The 22,916-nt window shown below is 32.4% G+C and overlaps 1 protein-coding gene across 1 annotated transcript in view; it reads right to left on the bottom strand.

Annotated features, from left to right (window-relative positions):
- Positions 1–1,552: 1,552 nt before the first annotated feature.
- The window catches only part of Dach2 (dachshund family transcription factor 2), a 564,525-nt gene continuing 543,161 nt past the window's right edge, over positions 1,553–22,916 (bottom strand). The window contains exons 8-13 of the mRNA XM_038316535.1: positions 19,929–20,077; positions 19,656–19,803; positions 17,189–17,335; positions 15,944–16,009; positions 6,065–6,110; positions 1,553–1,847 (exon numbers count right to left, since the gene is read on the bottom strand). Of these exons, the coding sequence (XP_038172463.1) occupies positions 6,106–6,110; positions 15,944–16,009; positions 17,189–17,335; positions 19,656–19,803; positions 19,929–20,077 (515 nt within the window). The 3' untranslated portion in view covers positions 1,553–1,847; positions 6,065–6,105. The remainder of the gene's footprint in view (positions 1,848–6,064; positions 6,111–15,943; positions 16,010–17,188; positions 17,336–19,655; positions 19,804–19,928; positions 20,078–22,916) is intronic.

Here is a 22,916-nt window from a genome sequence, read left to right as displayed (position 1 = left end):
GTCAGGAACTAGAGGGGTGTGTTCACTCAAGGAGACGGTGGGACAGAACTAATGGGAGATCACCACTCAGTTGGAATGGTACTGATGATCATGCGACCAAACCCGTCTCTCTGAATGTGGCCAACAGCGGGGGCTGACTGAGAAGCAAGGACAATGGCTATGGGCTCTGATTCTTCTGCATGGACGGGCTCTGTGGGAGCCTTCTCAGCTTGATCGATCACCTTCCTGGACCTGGGGGGAGTTGGGAGGACATTGGTCTTAGCATAGAGTGGGGAACCCTGATGGCTCCTTGGCCTTGAGAAGGAATGAGGGGAGGTATGGGTGGAGGGGAGGGGAGGGAAGGGGGAGAAGGAGGGGAGGGAAGGGGGAGGAGGAGGGGAGGGAGGGGGGAGGAGGAGGGAAGGAGATGGAAATTTTTAAATATAAAAAAAAATAAACCATGAAAAAAAAACAAAAAAAAAAACAAAATTATGCACTAAAACTAGGCATGAACAAATAGCATAAGTTGCTGGTCATAGAAGGACTATATGTATGATCATTTTCTTCTGTTGTTGTTCTTTGGTTGTTTTATTGTTTTGCTTTGTTTTTATTTTATATTTTGTTTTTGTTTGTTTGTTTGTTTTGGTTTCCTGCTTTTTTGAGACAGGGTTTCTTTGTCTGTCCTGGAACTCATTTTGTAAATCAGTCTGGCCTAGATCTTAAAAAGATCTACCTGCCTCTGCCTCCCATGTGCTAGAATAAAAGTTATTCACCACAAAAAAAAGAAAAGTTTCAGGTAGTATGCCATTCAACTTGTAGTATGGTTTTATTGGTGTTGGTTAGTGAAATTCACAGTGAAAATCAAAGGCACAGCAAGATATCACAATAGTTTGGAATATTTTCAGTTTCATCAGATAAAGAACTAATAAATCATATATATGTGTTTGTGTGTATTTTAATGTATATATACCACACTTATACATATATTGCTTGATTTCAGATTGTTTTCAACTGAAAGTGAGTCTAAAAGAAACTTTTGGAAATAGATATACAGAGAAGATTTCCTCGTTCCTAGTTCTTCATTTATGGCATTTCTCTACTTCTGATTACAATCCTCTAACCTAGAAGTAGAATCATTAACCATACACATGCAGGAAGAATAAATCTAGTGTAAGTCACTAACACAATTTAAAACAAGTATATTGGCAATTTTAAACAAGTGAACTGGAAAAAAGTGCTATGGTGTTATATTTTTGAACATAACACTAAGAAAGGCAATACCAGCATCTTCATCCTTTCTAGATGTTGATTTTAATGTTTCTGCTATATTCTTCAATGATTGTAGTTGGCAATATGAAAATAAAAAACTCAGTGATAACTGACAAAGTCAAAAATGCTTTTTAGTTATAACTGAAGTTTAGCAAGTACATTTTAAAGAAAATTGTAACTTTAACTTAACATACGGTAGAACAGAGAAACAACACATGTAAGTTTCTAGTCTCTAAGACACTACTGTATTTTTTTCTTGAAGGACAAAAAAGCCCAAGCAGAAATTAGCATGAAATGCATCAAATATAGTCAAGTTACATTAGTCAGGGTTTAGTTCATGTTCTTAAATTGGTAAATCTAATGCACGGACAAAGTTTACATCATTGCTTTTAAAATATGCACATGTTCCTTCTTCCTTAACGTAACACAGAAAAGATGATTCAGTAAACAAAGCTTTCCTGATAAACACAACTGAAATAACTCGAGGATGAATATTTTCAGATATATACTGGAATCACAAGCATCTTCATTAATGTAAAACCAGGAAGTTCAGGATGAACACAACTGCTGTGCCATTGCTAAACAGTCATAGTTACCTCCTTTAAAGAAAAGAAAAAGTGTTAGTTCTTCTGTGGAACATTACTGAAACATAGGTATGAAAGTTCTAAAACATTTATCTTCAGGGATGTAAAGTAATTGATGTAACAGGATTGATTTAATATTTATAAAATTTAACTTAACATCTCTTTATGTTAATACATCAGATTTCAAAGATCCTTCAAGTAAACTTCATGCTACAGCTTCTTTTCTTTACATAGCATTGAAGACATGGAAAACTAATAAAGACTCTTTACATAAACTAATTTATAATGTCTATAGGGATCTATATTAGCTTTTACTTTTGAACATAAAGTTACACTTGAAGTTTCTGTGCTTTACCAAAACAGAATGAAAGACTTTACCTGGTTTGGCTTTAAAATAATTATAGCTTTGTACATTTAGAATTTTTATTCCCCATCTTAACTGTAAGACTGTGCATACCATATAGAGACAAGTTCTTGATATCATTTGAACCTTAAGTGGTAAAACCAACATTCATTTAAATATTTGTAATATAGAGCCCATATCATCTGGCAGTTAGATATCATTTGATTGATATAGGTAAAGTTTATTATTGAAAATCAAAAAGAAATTCTATTCTGCCTCTTTGGGCTTAAAATTGCTCTTTTGCATTGTAATGGCTTATGACCTGCATGTTTAGCAACCTAAATAAAAAAAAATTAGCCTTTGGTTACAAAAGAATGCATTTATAATTTAGCACAAATCTATTCCCTGTGCTCAAGAAACACTTAAAATTACATCTTTTTAAATCACACGTACCCCCTGTAGAAGGAAACAAGCATCACCACACTTGGCGGTTACTGACTTTTTAAAAATCATCTCAGATTGGAAAAGATTTTAATTGTAAGGGGTAAATATGGAAATCTCTAAAATAGTTTTTCTGTGTATAAGTTTTCATGTTATTCTGTGGTAAACATTTTATAACCAAAAATCAAGAAGATATAAGATAGCAAAATAAAATAATTGGATTTTATGTTAATCAGAAAATCTAGAGTGTTAGACTTCATTAGAAGGTAAATAGAAATTTGCCCAAGAAAGAAATGTAACTAACTTGAATGTTGCAGGGACTAGAAAATAAGAACCTATTTATAAAAATTGTTCTTTAATCTTAGAAAAGTGTTTAGACTAGTCTTTTGGAGATAGATTCTGAGCACAGTAGTGAAATTCTTGTCTCTAGATTGTTCAAGCTGTGATAAAATTAGTTGCTCAATTCTACAGTCCACCTCATCTTCTGTACACACAGTCTCAATATTAATTGAAAGCTCATCAACATCCAGTCATCTTTACCAGGATTGAAATTTATACAATAATAAGAAGACTTGAATCATGCAGTGCAAATTGTGAACATTACAAATTTTAAAGCAAGATTAAAACAAACCATGCCATCTAAAGAGTTATATAAACACAGAAATGAATGGAAAAAACAATCACCAATTGTCTTTTGGAAAAATGCAGTTTTTGAAAAATCTTTCACTTTATTATGTTTAATTCTTATCTTCATTACATACTACAAAGATCTTTCAGCATCTTTCATTAAATGTGCCCACTTACAAATCTTATAAGGAATAGTTTCCACATCAGCTTGCAAATCAGAAGCACTAGGCTACCAAGAAGACAATATTATTTTGCAAATCAATTGGTTTACCCAGAATGAAATAATTTGAGAGTCCAATAGTAAAACTTCTCCAAATTTAAAAATAGTAGGACTTAAACAGTGTGACATATTCTATAATATTGAGACATCATCTATTACTTTTTTGAATATTCCAATACAGACTGACGATAAGGAAGGAACAAGTATTGACCTGGTAATCAGCACTGTTCCTTGGAACAGTCTCAAAGTTTGCCACGTTTCAATTCAAAATGCATGTCAGCTATAATATGAGTGATTTATCATTTAGTAGTAGCTGTCAAAGTAAACTCCTAGATAAAACAAAAACATCTGGAAGCATAAACAGAAGAGACCTGCTGCTGAATTTTAAACCAAATTTGCCGTGCTCACTTCATTAGGAATAGGCAACAGCTAATTAGTAGATGACTGCTTCATGTTTTTAAGAGATTTTACACTTGAACCTCAGAGATGATCTTAGATTCATTCTATGTGTAAACATAATTATAGATTAAGAAAAGCTATCAAAATCCCTCCCCAGAGGAATGTTGGGTGCTTTGAACTTGTAAGGACACATACATTGGTACTTGGGGAGAGTTGGCAGTTAGTTTACTGCTTTAATATATATCCAATGGGTTAAAATAGGGAATTACATGTATACATACATAGCAGTGCTTTAAGTAAAAATATAAGTTTGTTCAATCCTTCCCTCATTGTAGAAATGTGTCACTTGGTTGGCACAGGAGGTTGGTAATGGTCTTCTATATATAGGACCCTCTCTAATGATAGGTTGAATCCTTCAAGAGCCACATTTAGCTGTCCCAAATCCCGTAAGTGTGACACTTCTTTCCCTCCTGTGTTATACATTTAAAGCCTATAGAAAGGAATAACTAACATAAAGTGTCATAAAGAGGGCAAACAAGTGGGAAATGCAAGTAAAAGAAAAGATTCGTACCATTCACCTAAAATAGTTAAAAAGACACATTACTATATTTTTAACTGATCTAATTTGAAAATATTGTTTAATTTTCAGTACCACTTGGTACATGTTCTTTGTCTATATGATGAAGAGATGGTTATGGATAATATACTTTTAGTCATAAATAATGGATATTCAGATTATATATTTGATATTGCCAAAATATTTTACTTCTTCCTTCATAAATGATTTCTAAGTTGGCATTACTTTTGATGCAGTTGGTTGAAACATTATAGATTGTATACAATTAGATTCTGGGTACATCACCAAAATCAAAATCTTTATGGCTTAGAAAATATTCTTCAGGATGTGAAATAACAACTACATTATATTGATATGGACTAACGTATTGTTTTAAAAGTTATTTCAGTTTGTTGGTCATTCCAAACGAAACTACATGTATTACCACAAGAACTGAGTAACATAAAATGAATAAAATCTCAGCTGGCAATTTACATGAGTAGAACTTTCATCATGACAGAATTTAGTTCTAGGGAAGATATTACACAATAAATAAGATTTCTGCCTGCCTAGTAAGAATATGTGGTACTTGAGAAGTGTCATTAAATGTTTTTGATCACTCAAGTACTGATTATTAGATTCTTAGGAGGTGTAAAATGGTAATAATTACAAATCAAAAATTTGTGGCCTGGTCTTTAATAAGTAAACTGTTAAAAATATTTCAGGATATTTCCTGAGCAATTCAGATCAAATGAACTATTTCTAAATCTTTTGAAAATGCTAGTTACCTGATTATGCTTAGAACAGAGCATAAAGAGTGTAAATATTCATGATGTTAATGAACTCATCATATTTGCCTTACTACATGATTTTTGTCTGTCATTTTTATTCTTAAAATTATTTGTTTTCTGTTGCTAGTATAATAAGGAATAATCAGTGTTTTGGATGAAAATGGAAAAGAAAAGAATAAAGGAGGCATATTTGGCATTCTGGGAATCATCTTTTATCATTGTCTTCCTTAAAGACAAGGGATGTGCTAGTAGCAAGGGAGTAAAAAACTTGCTCCACCATCATCAGTTCAAAGGAAAGTGTAGGCATGTCATGATCTAGAAATTAAAGCTTTCTGTTTTCTTAGAGAACAAATCAGGCACAATTTCTACTACAAAGTGAGCTCACAGGGCATGACAACAAATATTAATTATTTGTACCAATAAATTGTCTGCTAATATAGGTTCTATTAAATACCATATTGGAGAAATAGAAATCTCATAATAAGCGCAGCTCAAAGTAAGTATTTCTACATTTTATTTTCTCAATACATCTAGAAATAGCATTTTATCCATCTTCAGAATTGTTCCACTTACTTATCCCACTAAAATCCTGCAGTATGGATAAATGTGATAATGTTTGTGAAGCACTATGAGCTCATTTAAAGAAACTGGGCAAAGAAACTATGAAGTAATTTTTTGGTAATTTGATTGCCCCCTAAAAACTTGGTTCAATCTTTAGTGAATTTTTCCTGTGTTTTCAAGGTTCTATTCATCAATTATGAACAAATAGTACTTGAATGTTCCATATTTTAAAAGAATCTTAGTATGAGTTCTAAAGAATCACAACACTAGATAAGCAGGTAATTGTTACAGCACCTATCCATGTCTTTGATCACTTGGAGTTCCGGCATCAGTGTTCAGGCTGCACAGAAAAACAATAAGACCTGGTCAAAATGTCATTCCAACAAAGAATGCAAAATTTACTACAAAATCAATTTATAGTATTTTATGTGATAGATATACATATAAATTATTCAGCATTTGAATAAATATGTATACAATCCATATTCTATTTTATCTTTATTTTTTAGTGGAAGCTTAATTTAAAAATAAAATTTATAAAAATAATCAAAACTGTGATTTACAATAATTTTTAAAACCTAAGTTTGTTCTCTGTGGGTGATATTAATAATATAAAAATGTTCTATTCTAAATGATAGTCCACAACTAAAACATGCTCTACTACTTTATAACCTGTAGTGAAAGGCAGGGTTAGCTTAATAAATAAGCATTTAGGAGGTTTTCTGTTTTCCTTCACTAAAGAATGACTAAAACCCCTCTTCAGTTAACAAGGGGGCAGACAAAGGGTTTAACAGCAGCACAGTGACTGAAAATGGGATTTAATAACAGCAAATGGTATTATGCTTAACGGTAAAGACCTGATATTTACAGCTGCATATAAGATGATGGGAAAAATCTGGTAATGACCAGTGGTGCTAAATACATCGGTAATGACCAAAAAGAATATGAAATTATGGTAAAGAAAGAATATGAAAGAGCTGGTATTGACCGGCTAAATGTGAAATTATGAATAATTGGAGAGCTGGTAATGACCGTCCTTCACTATTTAAAACGTCTGTAAGTATCCGCACCATTTTCTACTGCGGCAAAAAATCTCTGAGAAAGGTTGCAGTATTCCTTTTAGATGACATTTCCTTCCTTGGCAGGATGCTTTCTTAAATGTAACTGCTCATGTTGAACATTATAAAAGTGAGTGTCTGCAATGTCTTTAGAAGTTTATGTTTTGAGCAAAATGCATTTCTGATTTGTCTTACACAGCTCTGATGTTTGCTTTAAAGTGTTTGCTTAGCACTTTCTGACTTATATAATGAAGAGACTCTAATAAGCTTCACCAGAGGAAAACTAGGTTACCAGATTTTCTTTTGTAGTGGCTACCTTATTTTGAAACTACTCAGATTATTTTTTAATGAGTTCAAGTCCTAAGCCTAGTGTTTCTTTAAGTTGATGTATTATTGGTATATTTCTAAGTTTCAAATGAGAACTAAATCACTTGATCTCAGAATTAGCACTGATGGGTCATGGTTCCCTAACCTAATAAAAAGAAAGAAAGAAATGTGGGGTTACTATCAACATAATTCTGTTTTAAGGTCATTTAATCCAAAGGAATTTTAAAATTAATTTGTATGAACCTCATTTCATTTGTAGAAAAAAATCTTAATATGTGTTATTGTCACTAAACAACAGTAGCCAAGTTATTTTGGATTGTAGTTAGTTATTAATACTTTTGTTTAGATATAGCCCAACTTATCTGAAAGTATGAAAGTAGACCACAGGAAGTCAATTCAAATAAAAAATGCTATAGAATCTGATTCATTACATGTGTATGGAGAAAAAGCACTTGACACCATATTTCCATATATATATGATGCTTGTTTTAGGAACTTAACTTTTTAAAACCAAATTTCTTAGAAATATTAACCACTTCAAATTCTCATTTGTGAAAAAAAATGTTTTACTCAAACTTGAGATAAGATACAGTTCACCTCTTTCTCTGGAAATGATATGATACAGAATTTAAACATTTTTTCCTCACTTTTAAAATAATTTCTCTTAAATTTTAAGCTTTTAATATAATTATGTCATTTCCCTATTTTAAACAATCCCTCACAGGTACAACTTCTTGTGCTCATTCCAATTCATAGTCTCACTTTTCAGTATTTGTTGCTATAATCATGTATTTATATACATATACATTTTTAAATACATAAATACTAATTGCTCAGTCCTGATAGTGTGTTTTATATGTATGTTTTCAAGTGTCCCCCTGACTTTGTGAAGTAATAATATACTATATACTTTCTCCATTTTAAAACTATAGTCCTTGCATGATTTATCTTACAAACAGGGTATGAAAATTTTTCTGTCCTCATTGAGGGCAATGTACAGGGATCTGTGTGCTATAGCTACATAATAAAAAGCCCAATTTGAAAGAATATTTTAAATGCTACTTATATGTCAAATATTTCATCTCTACTCGAAGCTACATATGTAAGCCCAAATGCTTACTTCATGTATATTTAATAGAACATAGCAGTAATGACAATGTCTACTTGTCATTTGGTGTCAGAGTTTGGATCAGACATCTTGAAAGTAAAATGCAGAGAGGTGGAAAGACTTAGTATTGGTATTGGGTTGGCTAGATATTAACTGAGAAAACCTGGCTACTTTACCAGTGCTCTTTAATTAACTTCATTTTACTTCCTATATGTCTGTTATAAAATGACAATAAAAACATATATGATTAAGAAAGACTCGTAATCCTTGAATCTTATCAAGAATCTTTAAAACACTTTAGTTCTGCTTTCCAGCAGGTAAAGGGAAGGCAAATAAGTAAAAGCTGTTTTTTATGTGCTACTGAACTAGGTCAGGAGCCACTTGAAACATGCATGTCACTTGCTGAATGTCATACTCTTTTACAGTTTTCCTGTAGAGAGAAATTTTGAAATCTGATGCTCATTTTTTCTAGGACATAATCTAATATTTCACTTTCTATGACTATGTAAATCATAAAAGGTATAATAATTTTCATTTTAAATAGAAGACATAAGGAAGCATTTTAATATATTTAAAACTATAATTAATTTGCTACTACTTTATTTGCCAAACTAATAGAAAAACATTAAAGAATTTTACTTGAAATAAATCAGAATATGGGGAAGAATGAAAAATTGAAGTAATGTAAAAAGATTAAACTATAACTTGTACAACTTTTCAAATGACAACATCAGATATTCCTCATTTAAAAATTAAAATGCAATTAATAATGGGGTAGCTGATTTTATCACTGTTTTAGGTTTTGCCTCACTTACTAAACAACTGTTCATAGCGTCCAAGACTCATATCAAATTTAATTATTTTGACAATTTAAGAAAAATGGAAGTACTCAAACATTTACTGAAAATTAAGTTAAGGAAGAAATACTTGTCAGGAAACTTATGTTCTGGAAAGTTATTTGAGGCACTGGAAAAATATTGTCTTGATAATTATTTACATTGATGACAAAAAGATTACAGCATTATTATAAGGTTGAATGTGAATGTTGATTTTCATATATTGAAAATATAAAATATAAGCTTAGTGAAATAATGAGACGTGTATAAATTCTAAACTATATTTTCTTTAATGTCAGTTTCATTTCCAAAATTTAATGTCATGTGACTATTATAAGTGAGAAACAAGCTTGCTAGATGAAACAGATACAAATTTTATACTAAAACCCTGCAGTAAGGAAATCTCTGTACATAATTATATAACTAATATTCTGTTAACAGTGTGAAGTGACTTTGATAATAAAACAATCCTATTACTATATCTGCCACTCTTCACAGATTTAAATAAAAAATGTATAACATTTTTATTTTTCTGCAACTAGTATCCTAGCATTTACACATTGAATTTGCAAGTGTTTATTATTAAATTATTGTTGGTTTTAGGTAACCTTAACTATAGACTGAATAAAGTCAACTATATGTTTCTATGAATAGTTTAGTACTGGAGTACTACTAAATCTCCTAGCTAACTAGAAGACTACAGACATTGATTAATAGTGACATAAAATAAGAACAATTAATTAGTCACAGGACCAATGTTCATTCCCATTGTCTATAGCAATCTAACTAGGTTCTTTTGGGTTAGTTCCATACTTTTAAAATTAGCTAATCACAGATTTTTAAATAACCACATAAGCATAATATTACTAGGGCAATTTAATGTCAGAATCTGATATAAAAGATCATATTGATACACCTATACTATAATTTTATTTGTTCCACTACTCAAATTTTAAGGTATAAATTCCTTATTCGGAAATGAAAAAAAATGTTGGCACAGAAGCACTGTATAACCACGTGGCAGCTATATAACAATTCTAAAATTTGAAATTAATAAGAGATGGTGGTATGACTAGAATTGTCTATGAAAACCTTATATATTTTGCTTATTAAGTTTCAAAAATGAAACAGAAGTGAAACTTTGTTTCAAGACTCTTTAACAGCTCTTCAGGTATGTATAGATTAAACACAAGATAGGGTAAATTCCAGTTTTTTTGAAAAAAAAATAGGGGCTGGAGACATTAGTAAGTGATTAAGAGCACTGCGTGTTCTTCCAGTGAACCCGAGTACAGTCCCCAGAACTGAATTTTACTAGTTCACAACCTGGGTATCTCAGTCTCTGGAATATCTAAACTTTCTGGACTCTGTTGTCACCTACACTCATGTGTATATTCCCTCACAGATATACACATATAGACACAATTACAAAAGAATACAAATAAATCTTTAAAACCATTATGTATGTAAAGATGAGGCCTAAAATAGTAGTTACTAAAGAGAAGCTGAACAATTTTCCCTCTGATAGTGAAAAAAGACCTGTTTATTAACGAACTACTTATGTAACTTGTGTAGATTCCAAATGCCAAGGACCAGAACAATATGTCTTGGTTTAAAACTCTCATTATCTTGCTATCACTGTAATTTCCTCTGTTGTATAAGAGAAATGTAGCTGGAATTATAAATGTGGAAGTCTTATATCTGTACAAGAGATTTAATGATATCAACATAAGCATTGAAGTTGTTGGATCAAAACAAGTGATTTAACTCTGCAATGACACGGTGTAAGCTACCTATGACAACGAGGGCATAAATGAAGTAGTTCCACATCCTCCTAAAGAAAGATCTAGAAACATGACCTGTGTCATAGTAGAAGAGGTTTTCACAGTAGAGTGGCATGATATAATATGGGAGGCATGGCTGACCAAGGTGAAAATCCTGAATGCTTGAAATAATTAAAATGTATTCCTCTTGAGGGTAAAAGCAGCAACAGTAACAAAAGACTCAAGGCACTTAATGAAACTAAAATAACATTCTTATTTGCTACTTTTGAGAGAGACACTGGGACTTACAGGACTTTTGGTATAAACCTTTTTTCGATTTATGATGGCATTGCAGTGGTATTTCTGCAGGTAGTTGTGTGATTTGAAGAATTGCCATCATAATATCTTATATTTGAGTATTTAGTCACCGGCACTGTTACTATTTGAAACGATAGGACAATTAGGAGGGTGTTGCCTTGTTGAGGGTATGTGTTGTCTGTTTGGAGGAAGTATGTCCACTTGGTGCTGGGCTTTGAAGTTTCAAAAGACCATACCAAACCCCAGGTTCTCTCTCTCTCCTCTCTCTCCTCTCTCTCCCTCTCTCTCTCCCCTCGCCTCCTCTTCTCCCATCTCTCCTCGTTCGCCTCTCTCTCCGTACACTCGTCTCTCTCTCTCTCTCTCTCTCTCATCTCTCTCTCTCTCCCTCTTCCATCTCTCTCTCTCTCTGTAGCTCTCAGCTACTACTTTTCATCATCTTCCTGCCTGCTACCCTATATTCCCTGCACATCATGATAATGGACTAGGCTTCTGAAACTGTAATCAAATCCTCAATCAAATGCTTTATTTAGAAGGGTTGCTTTGGTCATGGTATCTGTTCAGAGAATTGGAACACTGACTGAGACTGTATACAACACTCCTGATTTCAAAGAAAATATTTGATAGGAGATCTTTAAGGTGACTCACATTTCTATAATCTCTTTAGTAGCTGGAACATTAAACACCTCTATAAGAGAGTATATGTCCACTGTTTATGGACAGCATTAGAGAGACTGTGCATACCAACGCAGTAGAAGACATCACATGAAGGGAATTATTGATGGGATTAGAGCAAGGAGCAGTTAGTAAAATTCCTACAGAGAGACTGAGAAGACACTGTGTTTGGGAATTATTAAAGACCTTTATTAGAGAAATTCTTTGCTATTTTAAAAATCATACCTGCATGATAAGAATTCATATGAAATCTTTCTTGTCTTATGATGTTTTATAGTCATACCATCAATTTTCTTATAATTTCACTAAGTTGTGCAACTACGGTTCTACAATGAGGGAATTTTTTTTTCTGGAAATTATCAGCATGTACCTTTAAACATTTGTAGGAATGGTTATAATTAATTATACTGTGGGTATAAAAATAACAAAGAGAAAATATAATAAGTTTCAGGAAAGATAAATACTGTTTAATTTGATTTTGTGATTGGGTAAGAATATATACGATACATATCTAGAAAAAAGTACATATTTCTAAAAAGTTCATATTGAAGATATATTATGATATATAATGTACAAGGTCTAAATATGTTGTAAACAATGTTCTTTCAAGATGTAAAAGTTAAAATTGTACACTTCACTTTCTCTGTCAAATATACTTTGCTTTTTAAGTTTTCATTGTCATCATAGGGTATACTGTTTAGAAGAAATCTTAAATTTTGTATCAGTCAATGTTGAGTGCCTGTTCTAAAGAAACTTCTAGGTTTCATGTTTTTGAGCTAAAATTACTTTGAAAAATATAATAAGCTTATTTTTACCATAGCATTTTTAATTTTGGTAAATATGCTGAATTAATATCTGCTAGTGGTGTTGGTCACAACTGAAAGGAAATTATTGAGAATTCCTTTGCATTAGAGACAAATATCAGAATAAAAATGTTTTGTTGTTCAAACATCTTATACAAACCAATATGAAGTGAGCAAATGTAAAAATTATTCATAGGGGCATCTCACTTAACAAACATCAGCCCTTAGCATTTTCTGCTGATTTCTTTTTATGCAAACTAATGAAGTGTCCAGCACAGACACAGTGGCTCACTATGCCTTTGCACATTCTGATGATCTCTTTTCTGAATTAATTTTTATTGATTTATTTTATGACTCAAAAGTTAATATATACTACCTGCTTTTAACTAAAATTTAGTAGTTTCATATTATGTGTTTGTTTTTCTTATTATTAAGATGATAATGATATCATTGTTTTAAAATTTAAGAAACTTGCACCATCAACTCTACCAGTCACTCTTAACAATGAAATAAGGTTGTACAAAAGTTAACTAAAGTATAAACATGCAAAAAGAGAAGTCTCCCTGAGATCATAAAATGATGTTGTTTTCTGTTCAGCAGTTCATGTTACTGCTGTTCATGCTAATTAATTACAGGAACGGTTGCAGTAATGTGCAAACAGGGAATCTGAGAAACTGAGAGGGCTTTTAGGTCTCCAAGTGAAGTTAAGTCAATCTGGGCATGGGCAATCAAATGTAATGAAATCACTTGTCAGTGCTAAGCTTGCAAAAACTGTGAAGTTTGACTGGGGAGTAAAAGGATTATAATTAGATTTCCAATAGGATAATAACTAAATGGTAGAATGCAGTAAAGAGAAAATATTACTTTGTTAGCTAATGGTACTTCTGTTCAGTTTTAGTTTTTATCAGCACACTAGTAGTTGTGCTAATTTAATTTGCCTTTATCAGCAAAAATCCACCACACAAATGCCACTTAAAGGTCATTTGCCAAAATCATTGATCTGAAGGTACACTTAATGACACCTGGTATGTTTATTTTATGTGCAGTAGAGATCGACTGATAAGATTGTTGATATGCTGTTTTACAGGTCCCCAGTTGAGGTAGAAGATCTTGAATTGGACCACGTTTGGTCATATGCTCTTCTCAAAAATTCTTCTCCTGAGACTGTGGACATAATCACCAGAGTGAATACTTTACACATTGTTGACCACCTTGAATCCTTTAGGTGGAGATATAATCATAGACTGCAGAACTACAAAATTCTAAATTCTGTTAACTGAGATTGTCTACTTGTGCTATCCTTTTTGACAAACAGCATTCAAAGTGTTTTAGAAAATAAAATAAGCTGATGAGACTTATAAAAGGTATAATTATACTGAGTAGTTTGTCTTCATTCAAATTTATATGGACACTATGGTAAAACTAGATATGATTTCTTTGCTTCTAACAATTGCCATACAATGTTTTATCAAGTTCCCTTTATATCTTCTTAAGAGGATGTCATGGTGCAACTTATTGAATTTCAAAGAGAGAGCACTAGGTTAATGATAGATTTCTAACCAGCAGAGCTATCAACAATAGGAAGAGAAATAACATCAATGAAGCCTGAGCTGTTCCCTGTGATGGAGATATGTTTTGGCAATAGCACTGCATTGGCATGAATGAATTGATTCTCACAAAAAGAGGAAGTGATCTTCCAACATACAGAAGTGAGTAAGGCAGGAAGGTGAAAAATATGTAAATGGCTCAAGGCAAATAAAAAAGGAACAATAGCATACAAAAAATAAAGCTATTAGCAAGAATAGAACATAATGACTAAGACTAAATTTACACTTCATGTTTTTTATGTAAAATATATGATGAATATTTAGAAAAAGTACATATTTACAAAAAGTTCATATTGAACATATATTTAGATATTATATAATATACAAGTACTTAATATGTTGTAAAAACTGTAAACAGGCATTAAAGAGTTTCTAAAGATTATTAATGAAGATAAAATTAATCTTTCAATTGTGAATACTTAAAATAATAGGCTAACTGATTAAGGATCTTATGTAATTATTAGAGTTTACTTTGCAAACTATATTTCTGATTGATTCTGATCATAATTTCAGATATCTATTCCTCTAACAAAAATTATTTTTTTTCTAACAAAATCTTTTGTTTTTGGAGATAAGGTCTACCTGTGTAGTACTAGCTGCCCTGGGACTCACAATGGAGAGCAGCCTGGCCTGAGAGTCATAGATATTCACCTGCCTCTAATTCATGCATGCTAGAATTAAAGGTGTGTTCCACCACGCATGGTCTAAAATTCTCTTTTTGATATGTTGAGCTCTACTATAATGTTAACATAAGATATTCACTTTAGTTTTTCATAAAGTAATAATAGGAATTTTATCATGTATAGTGCTTAAATGTAGGACTAAAAGATAGGAGAATGGATACTTTTCAACATTTTCACATATTTATTGTGAATGATATTTGATGTAGTTTAAAAGTCTATATTATATCTAATGAGGAATTATTAAATTACTATATTTTCTTATATATGTACAATGTTGATCACAGATACTAATCAATTTTATTTTGGAAATGGTCAGTTTTCTTGTTTTAAAATAAACTACCAAAATGCTTACAATATTGCACCTGATTCTGCTATTTTTAATGAACTTAGTAAAAATATGTTTGGAAAAAAGTCAATATAAAATGTATGCTTCTTTAGACATAAATTAGTATGCAAAAGCTATCTAATGACTTATGTGACTATGTTGATCACACTTGAATAAGATAACTATTGTTTGTTATATGAAAATAAAATAAATGGATGACAACTCAGAATCTACTCATCTCAGAGTAGGGAAAATATTATTTCTCTCATCTAAACGCATCATAAAAATAAAGAAACTATAACAAACAGGTCCACTTGTAGTGTTAACAAACACAAAAGCAGTGAAATATGTAACTCATATTTACATTATGCTTATGAAATGTTTCTTAAAAATGTGGATAACACATAAATATGTATCCTGTCAGTAGTAAACCTGGAAGAACTTCACTCACATTATATCTATGAAATTTCTAAGTAATTGCACTGTTAGGAGTTTTAAAGTCATATCATATGTTTTTCTCAAATGAAGATCATTGTAGATCGCTAATTAGGTCAGAGTATAAAGGGTTATCTTTATTTTGTCTGAATGAACACTATCAACATAGAAATTTTTGCCACCCTGTTTCCACGGAGCACACATTGCACACTTATAGGAAGGACAATGTTATTTATTGTACCTTGCATGGCAGCACTGTCATGAAGAGTCCCATTGTTTTCTATTTCAATATCTGGAATTCCTGTATCTGAAAGAATTGGCATTCAGGATTAAGGTACAATTCTTTGTTTTCTGGCTAAGAAGAAATTGCAGCAAGACAATATTTTGATGCTCTACATAACACAAGATTCTGAGCAGTATTATTTAGTTCTGCAAACATTGTCTCTCTTATTTTTGTTTTTTAGATTAATATATATATATATGCTGCCTTCACATTCTGTCCTCCACGTATACCCTTTCTTTGTCTCCTTCAAAGTCAGTCTCTTTTTTCATTAATTATGATGTTGTTGTTGTATGTGAGTATATACATAGTTTTTGCTTTGTTTAGTTTTCCCATTCCATTTCCTTTCTTTCTTTTGGCATTTCTATTGCTAATGCTAGGATGGAAGTTTACATACTATAACTGAATTATGTAGTTAAGAATGTATTTCCAAGTACATGGGAAATGGGAAATATTATTTTCATCACTTGACAATCTAAAGATGTATTCTAGGAAAATCAATGTCTATATAAAAGGAGAAGCAAAACCTGTGAAACTATTCAGTTAGCATACTCTGATGACAGGACAACAAAAAATTACGATAGATACAATTGACTAAATCAAAGCAATCCATCATTATAGTGTATTTCCCTATGAAAGCTACGATAGTGAATGATACTGACTTATGTTAAGTGCAAATGAAACCAATATTCATATGGTGATTTGTAGTTTTATATGAGTGGATGAATAAATGTGTTATGATTGTACTCAAAATAATTTACAGACTCTAGTGATTATATTGTAAAATGTTTGTGTGGAGGGGGATTACTTGAAAATTTAATTCACATTGTGTCTGAATCAACTAAAGAAATCTTATGTGATTAACAAGAAACTTAACTTAAATAAAACTAGAAATATTTGAATTACCATCCCTTGATTCATGTACCACTTTACATCCCATTTACATTTCATGTAGAATCTTCAAGGATTCATTTAGAATTTCATTACAAACTGATTCTTTTTGAGGACCTCATTATTGATACATTTTGCATTAAATATCTACCTACACTTTTTTCTTCTACCTCCCAGAGAAAGGGTTATTTTGGTTTGTTTCATGACTTATAACACGTGACCTAAGATTATATTTCTTGACCAAGCCACTTTCTCCGTCTCTCTCTTAGTTCAGGTTTTCATTTGCTTGCCTTTCAAGTGAAAATCAGACATTACCTTTCAACATCCTCAGACCACTGTCACTAGCTGTAGCTTGTTTCAGTGCCTGTTCCACTTGCTCTCGGCGCTTTGATTCAAACTCCAAGGCTTCCTGAAGTTTCCTCTTAGCTTTTTTCTCCTTTTTCAGACGTTTCTGCATTGTATCTAAAATGTGGAAAAGTAGTTTACAAATGCGTGCTTAATGCAGTATTATTGCTGAGTTTAATAATACAAGTATACATTGTATATAGATACAAGTATAAAATCAGAGAGCCATAAATATAGCAGCTAACATATGATTAGCTTCTTTTGGTCCCAGCTTAGTTCTCAGGCTCTCTATCTCAAAGAGAAACTTTATTGCCATAATGTAAACATTAATTCTAATCTCTGAAAACTTACTATGATAGATCCTTAAACTGGATCATTGGTTTCCAAGAAAGTGTTGGTTCATAATGAGATTCTAAGCAAATCAACCATCTTCCTATGCCATTTTAAAAGTACATTATAAAAGTAATGAATTATACAACATTTAAAATGCTAAAAGAGTTTATATGTATACTATATTTTCAACTGAACCAAATGTTGGAATAAGTTAGGATTTAGTTTTACTCATTTTACATATTAATGTGAGGGAGGAGAGTTATCTGTCTATGTTACTTTCATTGGTTAATTAATAAAGAAAACTGCCTTGGCCCTTTAAGAGAACAGAAAATTAGGTAGGCGGAGTAGACAGAACAGAATGCTGGGTAGCAGGAGGGGGGAGATGCTTCAGTCACCATAGGGAGTCTCCATGATTCTCCTCTCTGAAATGGATGCAGGTTAAGATCTCTCCTGGTAAGCCACACCTCGTGGTGCTATGCAGATTACTAAATATGGGTTAAAGGAAGATGTGAGAATTAGCCAATAAGAGGCTGAAACTATGGGCCAGGCAGTGTTTTAAAAGAATACAGTTTCCGTGTAATTATTTTGGGTAAAGCTAGCCGGGTGGCGGGACACAGCCCGCTGCTCCTTCTACATTAATGTGTTTTCAATAACTTGAAGAGAGTCAGTTACTCAAATAATTTGTTGTACAATTGAATTGAAACTTTGGCAATCTAACATGAAAAGTAGACTTTTTGAGACAAAGACAGAAAATATTGTGTCTTTTGGATTTTATTAAAGATATCTAAGTATTTTTGAATATGAAATTATTTTGCTACTCTAATTGCATTCACATGATTATTAAAATGCAGCAATAACAAATTATTTCAATCAGAAAAAGTAGTCTATTGAAATTAGTGCTGAACATATATTCCACAGTTAAAATAATTTTTCAGAAGATCCTATCTTTTGTTTCAGTGTAAAATTGTTATTTCTTTTTTTTTTTTTTTTTTTGGTTTTTCGAGACAGGGTTTCTCTGCAGCTTTTTTTTTTTTTTTTAGAGCCTGTCCTGGAACTAGCTCTTGTAGACCAGGCTGGCCTCGAACTCACAGAGATCCGCCTGCCCCTGCCTCCCGAGTGCTGGGATTAAAGGCGTGCGCCACCACTGCCCGGCTAAAATTGTTATTTCTTATATGGTGAGTAATAATATATTGTTTCTTGTGTTTTCAAGAGGCTAGATTTTAAACTACATAAATGAAAATGATTTATTTAAGCCTATTATGTTAGCCATATTTTGTAATAATCAATCTACCTGTGAAAATATCTGTGAAAAGATAACACCTCTGTTGGGAAAATACTACAATCTCCACTGTATAAAAGGAAACTATTTTTGAGACATGAAGGAATTTGTACTGGAATTTAAACCTACTAGCTGTTTTAAAAAGTAGGACCACGATTTCAAAAGATGACTTCTCATGTCTGGTAGTATACTTTTGCTTGTGTATAAAGTTTTTTTCTTTGTTTCCATGCCTATACTAATGAATACACAATGCTTCAAACTGAATGCTTGCGTGCCCTTTTTATTTTTGAGTACTGATTCTTTAAGGCTCAGATTAAGGCATCAACTTCAAAAGATATTCTTTTAACAGTATACAATTTCAACAAGCTAAATTAATCTCTTTGATACCAAACAGATTTTGCATGATCACTCTTGTCACTTTGTTTTAGAATTGTCTGGCTGTGTTAGGCTTATACAATGTAAATTCTTCCAAGAGAGAGACTGAGTTTCATTTACTTTAGATTTACAGAATATAGCACCCTGACTATGGAAGAGTAAATATTTTATACATAAGACCAGGTGACAATATCTATGCCTAGATATAATTTATCAGATTATGAGAAGATCATAGCAATGTATGTTTTCAAATCTGTGACTAGTCTCAAGTACAAACGTTGTTTATTATCTCTTAGAGAAAAACTTATTACTATGTGACTTAGTTACCGCTGTTTGTTAAGTTTGTTATTCATTTTTAGCAATTATAAGATATCTTAGGATACGTTTTTATAAGTAAGAAAATTATTTTCAATACAATATTCACCATTTAATTGAACTTGTTCGACTTACTTCTGCTTTGAAGCTCAACTGCAAGTTGTCTCTCCAGGTTTTCTCTAATTTCTCGTTCTCTGTAGAGTTCTATTCGAAGTTCCTTCTTTTCTTGCTGAATCTGCTTCTCCTGGATGCGAGCATTATCCAAAGCCACTTTCAGTAGACCCTGTCAAAGTACAGAAAATGGCATGCAGTTAATCTTATCTGTTTTAAAATCTCAAATAGGAAATAATTTATGTAGGTGCTAATGTCTTGTATTACATTTATTTTGTTTATAGAAATATTGTTGACCTGAATGTTGGTCAACAGTGTCTCCACGGAGGATAGACTATCAGCAAAAATGAATGGTCCAGGGAATCCAGGGGGCAATGCCTGTCCAGGAGCCAACTGGATCTTGTCCAAGGGTGATTTCATCAGTGGAATTTGAGCTGGTACTTCTTCTGTAAGGATAAAATTAATGTCAGATGGTTCACAAATTGGCAATCCAAATATTTCACCAAGTTATTTCTATAGACATATATAATGATTTTCTTTTTAAAACTAAATTATGAGTACTCAAATTATGTCATATCAATCAACTAGAGAACCAGATTGATACCAACAGATGTGTAAGTTGGTATCTATTTCTTTCAGCACTTTCTATGAATCTACCTATGTATACATTATTATTATTATTTTTAAAGCCTTAATTGATGTGTAATGTGCAAACAATAAAATTACTATATTTTAAATATAATTTTTAGTAATTTTGTACAATGTTTTAAGCATGACAACAAATCCATTTTAAAACATCTCAATTTTTCCACAATATTCTTCACAACTATCTGCAGACAGTCTGCATTTGCAATCTGTTCCTTGGTAATGATTGTTCTACTCTGTCATTAAAGATTTCTCTTTTCTTGACATTTCACACAAATAGAATCATATAATATTTAGTATTTTTCCTTAAGGTAATTTTAATTTAGAATCACATTTTTTATATTTATACATGTGTAATTATTTTTCCTTTTCAATGCTAGGTAAAATTTGTTTGTGTAAATATATCAACTTTTAAGAAGATATTATCTACTTGCTTGAAACTGGGCATTTTTCAGTGTTAATTCTAACTTTGAGTATTATTTTCTGTAAGAAAACTGAAAATCCTATCTATTTTTACTTTTTATTTTTAAAGAATCTTCTTTTACATGTCTTGGGCACATAAATGACATTATTCTTAGTTTCAAATACTAAGACATCAATAGAATCTTAAATAAGGTATCTCAGAATTGTTTAAGACAGATATCTAGCAATAATAGGAATTTCTTTTTTCATGAGAGCCTAACAATTTGGCTATCAATATGAATTATGATTAACAATTTATTATGTGACTTGCATGAATTATGTAGTGGTTTCCGCTATATTTGGGAATGGCAACTTTTTTATTTCAAGTAAATGTTCCTAGGGATATAATCTTGGGATTCAACAAAACTCAGTTACTAGTATTTTGGCATTAAAGTATAGAAAAAAGAACCATGAGAGTTCAGTTAATCTATGCATTGTTTCTGTATTTCATTAATTTGAATAATTCATATTTGAAAAATATAAATCTCTTTGTAAAAAAGTCTGCTAGTAAATATATTTGAAATAGATTCATTAAACCATAAAACAAACTAGTTATGACTTGAATTTATACCTAACCAGTTTCATACGGCATAGAAACAGCTGCACTATAAAAAACAGTCTATCTTTTGGCCTGTTTTCCATAGATACTAACTTATCATATAGACTTCACTTTTTAATTGGTAGCATATGTATGTATATGTATAGTCTCTCTCTCTCTGTCTGTCTGTCTGTCTCTCTCTGTGTCTGACTGTCTCTCTCTGTGTATGTCTCTCTCTCTCTCTCTCTCTCTCTCTCTGTGTGTGTGTGTGTGTGTGTGTGTGTGTGTGTAGCCTGACTTCCACTGATTTGTGAGTCATCCTGTTTTGCTGTGGAATTACTTGTGTGGGAAGTTTGGCATATAATGCTAGGAATCTTCATCAGAGTCTACTTAACAGGGACAGCATTATCTCTTAACAAATGTTCTTAAATCACCTTTATGTTTGCTCATTCTCTAGGACCAATAAGGTTTACAATGTTAAGTGATGATATTAAATAATAAAGTTTTCTATATTCAATATGTGGTTTTTATCTTCGCTCATTGAACTTCTATGTCAGTTTTTGAAGAGTGATCCTCTGCCCTAGCATCAGCCTAGGTTATTTAGGGATCTCTAAGAGAGTTATTCAGCTAACAACACCATGCAATTTGGCCAACCACTGGAAGTCTTGCCTGGCTATAAAATACTGCCAGTTAAGACTCCATATCCTCCATTTTGAAGCATCATTACTAGGGTCAACCTAATAGATTCCAGGAAATTTCCACTTCATGGTGTTTCCACACTGTCCCCAATTCCACCTGTTTTTCCTTGCACTCTCTCTGTCTGTCTCTCCCCACCACACCTGATACCTCCCATCCTATCCCCATCTACTCCCGGTCTACCTGAGAAATCTCCACAGGTCGAGCAGGTGCCTGTATGAAGCCTTCAGCCCTATGTTCTAGTCTCTTTGGCATGGGAAGGTACTTTGCAGGATACAGAAGGAGAATCCTGGATACCAGCCCAGCCACAAAATTATCGATCTGCAATCTGTCTTGCCTACAAGATGAGCTGGGGCAATGGAGGTGCAGAATGTGTGGAAGTTAAACCAATGTTTGCTTTAACTAGAGGCTCATTGCGTGAGAGGGAATCCATGCCTTATGTTACCTGGATTACTAAGAACTGGAGATTGCATAGACCATAGACTTAGGGTATAACCAAACAGAACTGGCAAAAAAGTAATAAATAATAAATTAAAAGTCAATGATTCCTAATGATATCCTGCTATACTCATAGATCTGTAGATCTGTGCCTTTTCCAGTTGTCAGTTGTCATCAGAGAGGCTTTCCCCAGCCACAGAAGGGAGCAGGTGAAGAGACTCACAGGCAGACATTATGGAGAGAGAGAGAGAGAGAGAGAGAGAGAGAGAGAGAGAGAGAGAGAGAGAGAGAGAGAGAGAGAGAGAGACTGACTCTTGAGTTCCATTGGAGCTCCAGGAACCCCACAGAAGGGGAGGCCAGATTGTAGGAGTCAAAGGCGATGGAGGACACTAGGAGACCATAATGCACAAAATCACTAATCAGGGCTCACATGAGCTCACAGAGTTTGAAGAGGCAAGCACAGGTGTGCATAGGTCTTCAACAGGTTCTCTGCATATATGTTATGA

This window comes from Arvicola amphibius, chromosome X (assembly GCF_903992535.2).
Source record: "Arvicola amphibius chromosome X, mArvAmp1.2, whole genome shotgun sequence".
Taxonomy (NCBI): domain Eukaryota; kingdom Metazoa; phylum Chordata; class Mammalia; order Rodentia; family Cricetidae; genus Arvicola; species Arvicola amphibius.
The sequence above is the reverse complement of the archived record's forward strand: the minus strand, read 5'-3'. Positions and strand labels throughout refer to the sequence as shown.